The 15,088-nt window shown below is 49.3% G+C and overlaps 1 protein-coding gene and 1 long non-coding RNA gene across 2 annotated transcripts in view; both read right to left on the reverse strand.

Annotated features, from left to right (window-relative positions):
• LOC138371002 (putative uncharacterized protein DDB_G0271982) overlaps positions 1-6,945 on the reverse strand; it is a 21,734-nt gene extending 14,789 nt beyond the window's left edge. The window contains exon 1 of the mRNA XM_069335644.1: positions 6,861-6,945. Within this exon, the coding sequence (XP_069191745.1) occupies positions 6,861-6,945 (85 nt within the window). The remainder of the gene's footprint in view (positions 1-6,860) is intronic.
• A 1,166-nt stretch (positions 6,946-8,111) lies between these two features.
• Positions 8,112-15,088, reverse strand: part of LOC138371083 (uncharacterized) — a 90,136-nt gene continuing 83,159 nt past the window's right edge. Inside the window, exon 2 of the long non-coding RNA XR_011230286.1 lies at positions 8,112-9,126. This is a non-coding gene — a long non-coding RNA (uncharacterized lncRNA). The remainder of the gene's footprint in view (positions 9,127-15,088) is intronic.

The raw sequence follows: 15,088 nt of genomic DNA on the forward strand, positions 1-15,088 counted from the left end.
CAAACTCTTGCACATGAGTATCAACTAGAAGTTCCCTATCAAGCCAACAAAAATGACCTACACAACCTGTTGCTGGATTACTATTTAGAGCAAGGTAAGATAGACTCTGAAACTCATGAAACTTACTATATTGCAGATAAAACTGATTTGGCAACGCTGAAACTCAAACTAGAGCTGGCCAAGATTGAACGTGAGCAGCAAAGGGAAGCCCTCGAACAACAAGAACGAGCAGCTGCCATACGAAGAGAAGAACAAGAACGCGGACTCGCCCTCCAGGAACGTGAGGTTGCCCTACTCCAGGAGCGGGAACGAGTACAGCTTGAAACACTCCAGGAGCGGGAACGAGTACAGCTTGAAACCAAACGACGAGAGTTGGAGATGCAACGCGAACATGACAAACAACAAGCGACTCTGGCTCTAGAGTGTCGTCAACGTGAAATCGCCTTGGAAACTTCACACTTCACTCAACGCCAACAAGCTACTGCCAATCTTCCCGTCAGTTTTAATATATCACATGCAAGTAAGTTAATGCCATCCTTTGTAGAAGCAGAAGTTGATGTGTTCTTTACCACCTTTGAAACCCTTGCTAATCAACTCAGTTGGCCTGTCGACCAATGGGCCACACTTCTCAGAGTCCATCTTACAGGTAGAGCTGCAGTCACACTCAGTACTTTGGCGTCTGAGAATGACTACTACACTCTGAAACAAGCAGTGTTGGACGCCTACCTACTTTCCACAGAAAGTTATAGAAGGAAATTCCGTGACCACCTGAAGGCAAGTACCACTACCTTCCTCGAGTTTGCTAACACGAAACGGAGGTATTTCATGAAATGGCTGGAAGCAGCACATGTCTCTACTTTTACAGAACTCGTCAACCTGATGCTTGTTGAAGAATTCTTGAGACGTGTGCCGCCTCCTGTCCGCCTCTACTTAGCAGATAAAGAAGAAACCGACTACCTGAAGTGTGCTAAGTCGGCTGACACTTACAGCCTCATCCACCGGCTGACACCTGAACCATCCTCCAGTAAGAAGTCGTGGTACAGTTACGAGAAGGTGAGCCCCGATCAAGCTGGTTCACAACTGTACTGCAAGTATTGTAGACTCTATGGACATACCATAGACAAGTGTGGTAAGTCTCAATACAAGGGAACCACTGACCAACAACGACCCAAACCAACTCCTCCTAAGTCCGGTAAGCCTGTGATGAATGTTGGTGTTGATGTTAATGATCTTTCTCTTTTCAGTAACCACCTGTATACTGGAACTGTCTCTGCCAACGGTTCAAATCCGGAGGGACGTTTCAAATTGAAGATCTTGAGGGACACAGCGGCTCTACAATCGATCATCTTGAAGTCGGCTGTGCCCAACATAGTCTACACCGGGGAAACAGTCTTCATCACTGACCTCACTGCTACCACTCCATACCCTCTCGCCAGAGTCCACCTGGATTGTCCCTACGTGAACGGGGAAGTCCAAGTCGCCGTCAGGGAAAAGCCTTTTCCCATGCCTGGAGTGCAACTTCTCCTAGGCAACGACTTGGCAGAAGACCTGCAACCGACCAACCTGATCGTCATGGACAAACCCCAGGTGTGTAACTCTGTGCCAAGTAATCCTATTCTCGAGTATGTTCCAGCAGAGGTTCAAGAGAGTGATAAAGTTTCTCCTCCGGTTCTCGTGACCACCCGTGCACAAGCCGCACGTCCACAGCCAGCTGACTCTACTGCTACCGCTGTCCCTCAAGACCCTCAGAAACTACCCCCGCATCTGACCAAGTTGGAGTTCCGTAAGTTGCAGAGGGAAGATCTTACTTTAACACCATTGTTTTTCCAGGCTGAGACTCAACCCGACAGTATTCCTGGGTTCTTCCTAGAGAACGACTTGCTCTACCGCAGATATAGACCCAGTAAACTGAAGGAGGAGGACGATTGGGCCAACACCGAACAACTTGTGATTCCCACCAGCCTGCGGCCCACTATTCTACACCTGGCCCACGGAGCATTCTCCCACTACGGCTTCAACAAGACTTACCATGGGATTCGTCAAGACTACTACTGGCCAGGTATGGTAAACAACGTCAAACAGTACGTAAAACAGTGTCATACATGTCAGATGGCAGGCAAACCGAACGTCTCCATTCCCAGAGCACCACTGATTCCCATACAGGTGCCTGCGGAACCTTTCCACAGACTCATAATAGACTGTGTTGGTCCTTTACCTCGGACCAGTTCAGGTAACGCCTACATCCTAACCATCCTGTGTCCTACCACCAGATTTCCCATAGCAGTTCCAGTGAAGAACATCACGGCTGCTACGGTAATCAAACATCTATTGAAGATCTTCACTCAATACGGATTTCCCAGGGAGATTCAAAGTGACTGTGGCACCAACTTCACCAGTGATCTCTTCAAAAGGACACTGGAGGAGTTCAACATCAAACAGGTATTGTCCAGCCCCTATCATCCTGCTTCACAGGGTTCTCTTGAACGTAGTCATCAGACCATCAAAGCACTCTTGAAAAAGTTTTGTAGTGAAACCTCAAAGGATTGGGATAAGCAGATTGACCTAATAATGTGTATTTTCAGAAGTCTCCCCAATGAGTCCCTAGGAGTATCTCCTTATGAGATGCTCTACGGCCGTAAGTGCCGTACTCCCCTTAAGGCTTTCAAAGACTCTCTCAGAGATGCCACCTTCAGTGAGCATCAGAATGTGCCCCAGTTTCTTCAAAACCTTCAGCACATTCTAGAGAGAGTCCACCGCTTTGCCCATGATAATCTATTGAAAGCCCAGGTGAGAATGAAGACTCATTACGACCAGACCAGCAAAGTAAGAAAATTCAAGCCGGGAGACTTCGTCCTTGCTTATTTCCCTATCCCAGGTTCACCTTTACAAAACAAATTTTCAGGACCCTACTGCGTCAAAGAGTGCAGGAATAATAATAATTATGTGATAGAGACTCCAGATAGGCGGCGGAAGACCCAGCTGTGCCACGTCAACCTCCTGAAGCAATATAATGGTACTCCTCCCACTGTCTTGATTAATTGTTCTACCTTCACAGAACCCTACATCCACAGTGAGACCATCCCGGCTTCTTCTCCCGAAAGCACTGACAAGGAGTCGGCGCTTTCTAATTCCAAAATCCTTAATGATCTTCCCAAATGCTTTCAGGATAATACTCGTGCTCCTATGCCCTCTTCTAATTCCACTCTCACCTCGTCAGATAAGCCCTTCATCCTCCATGTCGACGCCAATGGTACCGACGTGGGTGGTGTCGTGATGCAGCAACGAGGCGAGAAGAATACACCTGTCAGCGACTACTGCTACAAGGATCTACGGAACAATTGGCAAGGAGCTACTCTTCCTCATCCTGAAGCTTCAGCACTTCACTCCACACCTGAAAAGTGCTCGGTCCACCATCAATACGGACCACACCACCCTACACCTCCTGCAGCACGCCCACTTCTCATCTCAACGTCTTCTACTATGGGCTTGCTAACTGCAGAAATTCAACCTGGAGACACGCTATACCAAGAGTCTGACAACATCTTAGCCCATGATCTCTCCAGAGTTTATGAAGTAGAAGCAACTCCACCACATAACGACGTACTTCTTCCAGAACCGCAGGCTTCGGGGGAGAGTTGTGACGATAATCTCCTTCAAGAGATTGAGCCTGCTCTTCCCTCCAAAATTACGTCTTCACAATTATATAAAAAGACTATGGAAGAAATGTCCAACAACGACAGCAACACCAGCAAGGCTTGCCAGGGTGAGCAGAAACGTATGCAACCAGCCACCTGTTCGAACTCCAACCACCAAACTACCCGTTGATCGCTACGACTCCGCTGATTGGTCGCCGGTCTGGCTGCACCTGCACTCGCCCCCAATACTACCTGATGTCTGGGGTCACCCCAACATCAGTCCTCAGAATGTTCCGTGCTTTCGTAGCCAGCACTCCTCCCAGCTAGACGTTAGCGTGTACTGAGAGAGGTGGTGGCTTTAAGCCAATATTCCAGCACCTCCCACTTAACTTTTGTGTTGCACTTCTTATTATTTTGCCTTAACGTAACTTTTCATTGTGTCATCTAATTATTCTTATTATTTTGATTGATTTTATTATAAGAATTTGTTTGTGCATTATTTTCATGTTTTGATTTATTTAACGTCATTAAAATTTCATTGTTAAAGTTTACTTGTGTTTTGTGTGTCTTCTCCTTACCTTACCACAGACGAAGTTCCAGTTTTTCTTTTTTTTTTTATAACTATGTGACGAGGCCATACCCCTAGCCTTAAACAGCCGAACACCAACGCGTTACCGTCACAATATATATATATATATATTATTAAATATGACCGAAAAAGTAAGATTAATAATTCTAACACGAATTTTCTCAATCTTTCGTACATTACGCTTCACTGTTGGAGGTAAATCAAAAATCACTTCTCCAAAATTCATTTTTATTTCTAGTCTGACGCGACACGGGCGCGTTTCGTAAAACTTATTACATTTTCAAAGACTTCACAAATACACAACAAATTCAGTTGTGTATTTGTGAAGTCTTTGAAAATGTAATAAGTTTTACGAAACGCGCCCGTGTCGCGTCAGACTAGAAATAAAAATGAATTTTGGAGAAGTGATTTTTGATTTACCTCCAACAGTGAAGCGTAATGTACGAAAGATTGAGAAAATTCGTGTTAGAATTATTAATCTTACTTTTTCGGTCATATTTAATAATATATGTCTACAGAAAAGACTGCTACCAAAATATACTAATATATATATATATATATATATATATATTATATATATATATATATATATATATATATATATATATATAGGCCCTCACAAGCACACACAGGTCTGATATTTAAATAAATGGACAGAGAGATGGACAGATATATGAGCAGATGGCTGTATGGATAGATAGATTGGTGGCCCTGCATATAAGATGGCAATTGGTTTACGGGTTCACTTTGTCCATATGCAGTGGTTTTGGTTGTGTGCCCAGTTACTTAGACCGGAGACATCTGGTTGTGTGCCCAGTTAGGTGCACCGGTGACACCTGGTTGTGTGCCTAGTTAGCGGCACCGGAATCACCTGGTTGTGTGACCAGTTAGGTGAACCGGAGACGCCTGGTTGTGTGCCCAGTTAGCGGCACCGGAATCACCTGGTTGTGTGCCCAGTTAGATGGACCGGTGATGCCTGGTTGTGCTCCCCACCGTCCTCCACTCCACCGTTCCCTCGTCCTACCCACCATTCCCCACTCCACCATCCCCTCGTCCTCCACACCATCTCCTACTCCCCCGTTCCCTCGTTTTCCATACCATTCCCCCCCACCTCTCCTGTCCCCTCTTCCTCTCCACCATCCCCACTCCCATGTCCCCTTGTCCTCCCCACTATTCCCCATTCCCCCGTCCTCTCGTCCCCACCATCGCAAACTCCCCATGTCCCCGTGTCCTCCCCACCATTATCTCCTCGCCTGTCCCTTCGTCTTCCCCACCATCCCCCTCTCCCTTACCCTCGTCCTCCCTACCATTCCCCACTCCCTCGTCCGATGCATTCCCAAATAATCTAATGTTCCCATCAGAAAATTGGGAACTTCAAATGATCTATAAAGTAGGTATATAAAAACATGTGCATATTTGAATGGAACGCTGTGATAAAATTTCAAATCAATTAGTGAAGAACTTTCGGAGATAACAGCGTGTGTTGCTCTTACGTCCAACAGATTACACATTTTTTCATAAACAGCTATGTTCTTCCAGTCACAGGTGAGGCATGTATATAGTAGACATATAAAAACATGCGCCTATTCGAATGCAACGTTGTGTCAAAATTCAAAGCAACCAGTAAAGAGGTTTCGAAGATTTCCCCTCACACGAAAAAACTCAGATTTTCCAAAAAATCCAGTTTTTTCCCGTCACAGACGTGACATCGATATAGTATGTATATAGAAACCCGCTCTGTTGCCAACGAAACGTTGTGTGAATATTTCGAAGCAATCGGTGAAGAACTTTCGGAGTTTAGCGAATTTGAACAAACGAACATTTCCATTTTTATTTATATAGATGGTTATAGCATCTATATAAATAAACCATAGCATAAACCCTGGACTGCACCTGCCAATGATTCCACTGTTAGAACCATAATATTGTCATTATATTATCATTCTAGATGTAGCCTCATTAATTATTCAGTTAAATTTTAATTCAGAAAGAGTTGGAGGCTTACATAGTTATTTTTGTAATTATTTGTCATAACCAACCATTCACCTCTCTAACCCATTTGAATAACCCTGACAAAATTTATATACCTAAACAAGGTCAAAGGTTCACCTAGCTCTGAGCTTAGGGATGGGATAGAATCTACGTATTTTAGGTCCTGGACGCTGTTTAACTGGCGCTAATAACATGATGGCGTCTCGCTATGATAATGGCGTCTTGTTGCCAGACTATCTCTGGTGTGCCTGGCCGCCTGGACAGCCTTCATTTCCCTCCACAGCGAAGGAGAATCTTTTGTATTTATTTATTCTCAGCATTAAGCTCATTTTATGTATGAATTTAAATTAACAAGATTAATTCAATTACTTATCAAAGAACTGGTTAATTTCCATTAATTATATACTTTGTAATAAATGACTGGAGATAAATTCGATCTCTCAGTTGTATGTTGTGGTGTGTGAGGCCGGGACCAGCTGAGCTTATCCAGGTCTGCACTCAGCTGGTCCCGACCCAATATTATACAATAATATTTTTTTTTAAATATTTTATGTATAGAAGTTATTTAAACAATGTTTATTGAAATGGAAGTTATTAACATTTAAGTAAATATTTCCCACAGACCTTGCTTTGTCTTCTTCAACCTTGTGGTTCCTTTATAAGGTCTAGGAGTCGTTCTGGCTCCTGGACCTTTATGAAGTGCAGGAGTCGTTCTGGCTCCTGGACCATTATAAGGTACAGGAGTCGTTCTGGCGAGCAGACAGTTCTCTATCTTCTCTCCAGGTTTGGCACAGCTTGCTTCTCTGCCGTGTCCTCGAGTGCTGAGAGGTGGCGACCGTGTTTCAGGTATTTTTGTACGGCCTTTCTTGTGTGCTGCCAAATGACTGCCTGCATGCTGCCTCTCTTTCTGGGAATGTGGGCTTTGTGCAGCTTCATTATGAAATATTTTGCTTTGGCATTCGTAATGGTAGAGGACTTTCGGGTTTGCTCTTGCGGTCTCTAGCTGTCTTGGAGTTTCACTCTGGGTGGCTCCACAAGGACGTCGAGGCGCTCGGCTCTGTTCATGTTGCAGGTGTCTGCTGCGGCTTTGTCTCCAGCTTTATCCAAGCTGTACGAGACGTGCTCCGGGAAGCGGAGGTCTGTTCTATATTTTATAAACAACTTCAAAAGATATCTTAACAACCTAGTTATGACTTCTACATCATACTGCGATCAACGGCATCAAACGGCCTGGTTAACCAGACCACCAACACTACCAGAGTCGTGAACCAATGTCCCTACGACCAGAGTTGTAGGGGACATTGATCCTCGGAATCATTGACAGGTGACAGGTATACAACACGAATATACAGAGTTCTCACATATTCACAGTATCTGTGGGAAATGTTCTCTCACTTTCACAGACACACAGGATTTGAATGCATAATGTTCTCGTATTCAGAGGATACGTGAGGTACTGTGCGCTCTTTTACACACATGATCTATGAGCACTGTGCAGGCTTACAAACAGAGTTTGTGAGAACTCTGCTCTCACATACACAGATAAATTTTTAGCATTGTGCTCTCATATACGCACAATTTCTGTGAGCACAGTTCTCAGTGCTCTCATACCATGACACATACATGCAGGATATGTGATTTATAACCTCTGTCCTTACATTCACACAGGCTCTGTTAGCATAAATTATTAAGCTTTTATTACAATTAGCACAACATTCTTCAAAACATTTCCAATTATTTAACATTAATCCCAAGCATTATTATTAGAAGATGTAAACAATTTCTAAAATTCAAAAGGGAAATCTCCAATTTGCCACTTGAAACACAACTAAAAATATACAACAGAAGCAAAATCAAATAATGAAAATGCAGGAATAGTTAATAGAAACAGCAACCATCTGCTAAATGTTTATATTAAATACAACAAAAACGTGCCACCAAAACAACCAGCATATATTTCTTTCTTCAAAAATTTTAAAACGCAAACCTTCATAAAAGGCTGAATACAAGGAAATTTCCTCGGGAAATCATGTTATCGGCGATGAAAATGGCCGGTTCCTGTCAAAATGAAATTGAGTTTTGTGTATTTCTCGAGGCGACTTGGGCTAGACTCGCCTACTTTGCAGAAACTGGTCGGTATCTCCCGATATTTACCCTGCCCACACCTTCAGATTTTGGAGAGTGAGTGTGATGTCTGGAGGACGGGAACACAGAGAACGTTCAAACATAAATCATTTATCATCGGCTTTACTTATGATGTATCTTTCAAAATAACGCCATTCTATTATTGATCATGATATCCTTGGTAACATGTTTTCATAGTAAATAAATGTTCCAAAAATCATATATATTGATGAAAAAGAGAAAGAGACTGACCTACAAGTACTGTATATTTGAACTTAACTCGTTTGTACAGGATGATTCACTCCAGGCCCGTCACATGTCTTCAACCCAAGACTTCCCTTCTAAGTCCTTCTCATTCATCAAATTTATAAAATCTCTCTCAAATTTTTATCTTTTCATCCCTCAGTTATAATTCCGTTCAATATCCACTGTTTCCTTCCATGATTCCCTGCTTCTCAGCTTTGTATGAGACATAGGACCGAAGACTGTTTGAAGTTCACAATTTAATCAGAAAGTGACCTAGGGGCTGTTCCTTGTAATCAAGTTCTGGTGGCGATCAAAAAGAATCAACGTCAAATTTTCTCGTCATCAGACGGTATACGATGACGCACAACGGGAAGGAAGTTATTCAGGGGAAGGGGGACGAAATAAATCTAGGTTTCTTACGTTGTTGTCCTTGATAGTGGATCACGGTACTGTTGTGCTGGTACTCCTGGCGATGTAAATTTAATTCCTGCCTGTGTCTGAAGTTTGACCCCAACCGCTGTGGCCATTCTACAAACCAGCCTGCAAAAGAACTTATAGTAGTAAAGGGTACAACGTATATAAATTCTCTATTCACATTTTGTACTACTGAAATACTCCAAATGGTGTCTTAAAAATGGAAGAAAAATTATAAATTTTAACCTTACCTAACTTAAGCTGTCCAAGGATTCAATAGACGGATTTCGATAATTTTTAATGACAGGTCATTTTCCTGAATCTCAGTATTGCTTCACCTCACATTCCCAACACTTATTGTGCCTTTGAATCCCATCTTCCCCCTTCCTTATACATGGTATTATTCTCCTTCGGTGATCACCCATCTCCCCCCTCGTCCTCTGTGATCAACCGTCTCTCCCCTCGTCCTCTGTGATCAACCGTCTCTCCCCTCGTCCTCTGTGATCAACCGTCTCTCCCCTCACTCTCTGTGATCAACCGTCTCTCCCCTCGTCCTCTGTGATCAACCGTCTCTCCCCTCATCTTCTGTGATCAACCGTCTCTCCCCTTGTCCTCTGTGATCAACCGTCTCTCCCCTCACTCTCTGTGATCAACCGTCTATCCCCTCGCCGGTCAACCGTCTCTCCCCTCACTCTCTGTGATCAACCGTCTATCCCCTCGCCTTCTGTGATCAGCCTTCTCTCCTCTCGCCCTCGGTGATCACCCGTCGCTCCCCTCACCCTCTGTGATCACCCGTCTCTCCCCCTCACTCTCTGTGATCAACCGTCTCTCCCCTCGCCCTCTGTGATCAACCATCTCTCACCTCGCCCTCGGAGGTCACCCATCTGTCCCCACGCCCTCGGTGATCACCCATCTCTCCCCTCGCCTTCTGTGATCACCCATCTCTCCCCTCGCCCTCTGTGATCACCCATCTCTCCCCTCGCCTTCTGTAGTCACCCATCTCTCCCCACGCCCTTGGTGATCAATCATCTCTCCCCTCGCCCTTGGTGGTCACCCATCTCTCCCATCGCCCTCTTTGATCACCCGTAGCTTCCTTCGCCCTCTGGGATCACCCATCTCTACCCTTGCCCTCTGTGATCACCCATCTCTCCCCTCGCCCTCTGAGATCTCCCGTCTCTTCTCGCGCCCTCTGTGATCACCCGTCTCTCCCATCGCCCTCTCTGATCACCCATCTCTCCCCTTGCCCTCTGTGATCACCCATCTCTCCCCTCGCCCTCTGTGATCACCCGTCTCTCCCCTTGCCCTCTCTGATCACCCGTCTCTCCCATCGCCCTCTGTGATCACCCGTCTCCACCCTCGCCCTTTGTGATCACCTGTCTCTCCCCTCACCCTCTGTGATCACCCGTCTTTCCCCTTCCCCTCTGTGATCACCCACCTCTTCTCTCGTCCTCTGTGATCACCCATCTCTCCCCTCGTCCTCTGTGATCACCCGTCTCACCCCTTCCCCTCTGTGATCACCCATCTCTACCCTCGTCCTCTGTGATCACCCATCTCTACCCTCGTCCTCTGTGATCACCCATCTCTCCCCTCGTCCTGTGATCACCCATCTCTTCCCTCGCCCACTGAGATCTCCCGTCGCTTCTCTCGCCCTCGCTTGCCATCCGTCTCTCCCCTTGCCCTCTGTGATCACCCATCTCTCCCCTCGTCCTCTGTGATCACCCATCTCTCCCCTCGTCCTGTGATCACCCATCTCTTCCCTCGCCCTCTGAGATCTCCCGTCGCTTCTCTCGCCCTCGCTTGCCATCCGTCTCTCCCCTTGCCCTCTGTGATCACCCATCTCTCCCCTCGTCCTCTGTGATCACCCATCTCTCCCCTCGTCCTCTGTGATCACCCAACTCTCCCCTCGTCCTCTGTGATCACCCATCTCTCCCCTCGCCCTCTGAGATCTCCCGTCTCTTCTCTCGCCCTCGGTGATTACCCATCTCTCCCCCTTGCCCTCTGTGATCACCCATCTCTCCACTCGCCATCTGTGATCACCTGTCTCTCCCCTTGCCTTCTGTGATCACCAATCTCTCCCCTCGCCCTCTGTGATCACCCATCTCTCCCCTCGCTCTCTGTGATCACCCGTCTCTCCCCTTCCCTTCTGTGATCACCCATCTCTCCCCTTGCCCTCTGTGATCACCCGTCTCTCCCCTTGCCCTCTGTGATCACTCGTATCTCCCCTCGCCCTCTGTGATCACATGTCTCTCCCCCTCGCCCTCTGTGATCAACCGTCTCTCCCCTTGCCCTCAGTGATCACGTGTCTCTCCCCTCGCCCTCTGTGCTCACCCGTCTCTCCCCTCGCCCTCTGTGGTCACCTGTCTCTCCCCTCGCCCTCAGTGGTCACTCAGCTCTCCCCTCGCCTCTGTGATCACATGTCTCTCCCCTCGCCCTCTGTGTTCACTCAGCTCTCCCCTCGCCCTCTGTGATCACATGTCTCTCCCTTCGTTTTCTGTGATCAGCCGTCTCTCCCCTCGCCCTCGGTGATAACCCGTCTCTCGCTCCTCGTCCTCTGTGATCACTCAGCTCTCCCCTCGCCCTCTGTGATTAACCATCTCTCCCCTCGCTCTCGGTGATCACCCGTCTCTCCCCTCGCCCTCGGTGATCACCCGTCTCTCCCCTAGCCCTCGGTGATCACTCAGCTCTCCCCTCGCTCTCTGTGATTAGCCGTCTCTCCCCTCGTCCTCAGTGATCATATGTCTATCCCCTCACCCTCTGTGATCAATCGTCTCTCCCCTCGTTCTCGGTGACCACCCGTCTCTCCTCTCGCCCTCTGTGATCACCTGTCTCTCCCCTTGCCTTCTGTGATCACCCATCTCTCTCCTCGCCCTCTGTGATCACCCATCTCTCCCCTCGCCCTCTGTGATCACCCGTCTCTCACCATCCCCTCTGTGATCACCCATCTCTCTCCTTGCCCTCTGTGATCACCCGTCTCTCCCCTTGCCCTCTGTGATCACATGTCTATCCCCTCGCCCTCTGTAATCAACCGTCTCTCCCCTCGCCCTCTGTAATCAACCGTCTCTCCCCTTGCCCTCGGTGATCACGTGTCTCTCCCCTCGCCCTCTGTGGTCACCCGTCTCTCCCCTCGCCCTCTGTGGTCACCCGTCTCTCCCCTCGCCCTCAGTGGTCACCCGTCTCTTTCCTCTCCCTCGGTGGCCACCTATCTCTCCCTTCACCCTCTGTGATCACCCGTCTCTCCCCTCGCCCTCTGTTATCACTCAGCTCTCCCCTCACCTCTGTGATCACCCGTCTCTCCACTCTCCCGCTGTGTTCACTCAGATCTCCCCTCGCCCTCTGTGATCATATGTCTCTCCCCTCGCCCTCTGTGATCACATGTCTCTCCCCTCGCTCTTTGTGATTACCTGTCTCTCCCCTTCCCCTCTGTGATCACCCATCGCTCCCCTCGCCCTCTGTGATCACTCAGCTCTCCCCTCGCCCTCTATGATCACATGTCTCTTCCTTTGCCCACTGTGATCACATGTCTCTCCCCTCGTTTTCTGTGATCAACCGTCTCTCCCCACGCCCTCTGTGATCGCCAGTCTCTCCCCTCGCCCTCTGTGATCACCCGTCTCTACCCTCGCCATCTGGGATCACATGTCTCTCCCCTCACTCTGTGATTACCCGTCTCTCCCCTTCCCTTCTGTGATCACCCATCTCTCCCCTCGCCCTCTGTGATCACCCGTCTCTCCCTTTGCCCTCAGTGATCACCCGTCTCTCCCCTCGCCCTCTCTGATCACCCGTCTCCACCCTCGCCCTTTGTGATCACCTGTATCTCCCCTCGCCCTCTGTGATCACCCGTCTTTCCCCTTCCCCTCTGTGATCACCCATCTCTCCCCTCGCCCTCTGTGATAACCCGTCTCTCGCTCCTCGTCCTCTGTGATCACTCAGCTCTCCCCTCGCCCTCTGTGATTAACCATCTCTCCCTTCGCTCTTGGTGATCACCCGTCGCTCCCCTCACCCTCTGTGATCACTCAGCTCTCCCCTCGCCGCCCTCTGTGATTAACCGTCTCTCCCCTCGCCATCGGTGATCACCCATCTCTCTTCTCGCCCTCTGTGATCACTCAGCTCTCCCCTCGCTCTCTGTGATTAGCCGTCTCTCCCCTCGCCCTCGGTGATCACCCGTCTCTCATCTCTCCCTCTGTGACCACTCAGCTCTTCCCTCGCCCTCTGTGATTAACCGTCTCTCCCCTCGTCCTCGGTGATCACCCGTCTCTCCCTTCGCCCTCAGTGATCATATGTCTAACCCCTCACCCTCTGTGATCAAGCGTCTCTCCCCTCGTCCTCGGTGATCACCCGTCTCTCCTCTCGCCCTCTGTGATCACCCATCTCTCCCCTTGCCCTCTGTGATCACCCATTTGTCCCCTCGCCCTCTGTGATCACCCGTCTCTCCCCTTGCCTTCTGTGATCACCCATCTCTCCCCTCGCCCTCTGTGATCACCCATCTCTCCCCTTGCCCTCTGTGATCACCCATTTGTCCCCTCGCCCTCTGTGATCACTCGTCTCTCCCCTTCCCCTCTGTGATCACCCATCTCTCCCCTTGCCCTCTGTGATCACCCGTCTCTCCCCTTGCCCTCTGTGATCACCCGTCTCTCCCCTCGCCCTCAGTGGTCACCCGTCTCTTCCCTCTCTCTCGGTGGTCACCTATCTTTCCCTTCAACGTCTCTCCCCTCGCCCTCTGTGATCACTCATCTCTCCCCTCGCCCTCTGTGATCACCCGTCTGTCCCTTTCCCGTCTGTGATCACCCATCTCTCCCCATGCCCTCTGTGATCACCCGTCTCTCCCCTTAACCTCTGTGATCACCCGTCTCTCCCCTCGCCCTCTGTGATCACATGTCTCTCCCCACGCCCTCTGTGATCAACCGTCTCTCTCCTCGCCCTCGGTGATCACCCGTCTCTCCCCTTGCCCTCGGTGATCACGTGTCTCTCCCCTCGCCCTCTGTGGTCACCCGTCTCTCCCCTCGCCCTCTGTGGTCAACCGTCTCTCCCTTCACCCTCTGTGATCACCCGTCTCTCCCCTCGCCCTCTGTGATCACTCAGCTCTCCCCTCGCCTCTGTGATCATCCGTCTCTCCCCTCGCCCTCTGTGATCACTCAGCTCTCCCCTCGCCCTCTGTGATCACATGTCTCTTCCCTTGCCCTCTGTGATCACTCAGCTCTCCCCTCGCCCTCTGTGATCACATGTCTCTTCCCTTGCCCTCTGTGATCACATGTATCTCCCTTCGTTTTCTGTGATCAACCGTCTCTCCCCACGCCTTCTGTGATCGCCCGTCTCTCCCCTCGCCCTCTGTGATAACCCGTCTCTACCCTCGCCATCTGGGATCACATGTCTCTCCCCACACTCTTTGTGATCATCTCTCCCCTCGCCCTTGGTGGTCACCCATCTCTCCCATCGCCCTCTTTGATCACCCGTAGCTTCCTTCGCCCTCTGGGATCACCCATCTCTACCCTTGCCCTCTGTGATCACCCATCTCTCCCCTCGCCCTCTGAGATCTCCCGTCTCTTCTCGCGCCCTCTGTGATCACCCGTCTCTCCCATCGCCCTCTCTGATCACCCATCTCTCCCCTTGCCCTCTGTGATCACCCATCTCTCCCCTCGCCCTCTGTGATCACCCGTCTCTCCCCATGCCCTCTCTGATCACCCGTCTCTCCCATCGCCCTCTGTGATCACCCGTCTCCACCCTCGCCCTTTGTGATCACCTGTCTCTCCCCTCACCCTCTGTGATCACCCGTCTTTCCCCTTCCCCTCTGTGATCACCCACCTCTTCTCTCGTCCTCTGTGATCACCCATCTCTCCCCTCGTCCTCTGTGATCACCCGTCTCACCCCTTCCCCTCTGTGATCACCCATCTCTACCCTCGTCCTCTGTGATCACCCATCTCTACCCTCGTCCTCTGTGATCACCCATCTCTCCCCTCGTCCTGTGATCACCCATCTCTTCCCTCGCCCACTGAGATCTCCCGTCGCTTCTCTCGCCCTCGCTTGCCATCCGTCTCTCCCCTTGCCCTCTGTGATCACCCATCTCTCCCCTCGTCCTCTGTGATCACCCATCTCT

This window comes from Procambarus clarkii, chromosome 34, assembly GCF_040958095.1.
Source record: "Procambarus clarkii isolate CNS0578487 chromosome 34, FALCON_Pclarkii_2.0, whole genome shotgun sequence".
NCBI classification, from domain to species: Eukaryota; Metazoa; Arthropoda; class Malacostraca; order Decapoda; family Cambaridae; genus Procambarus; species Procambarus clarkii.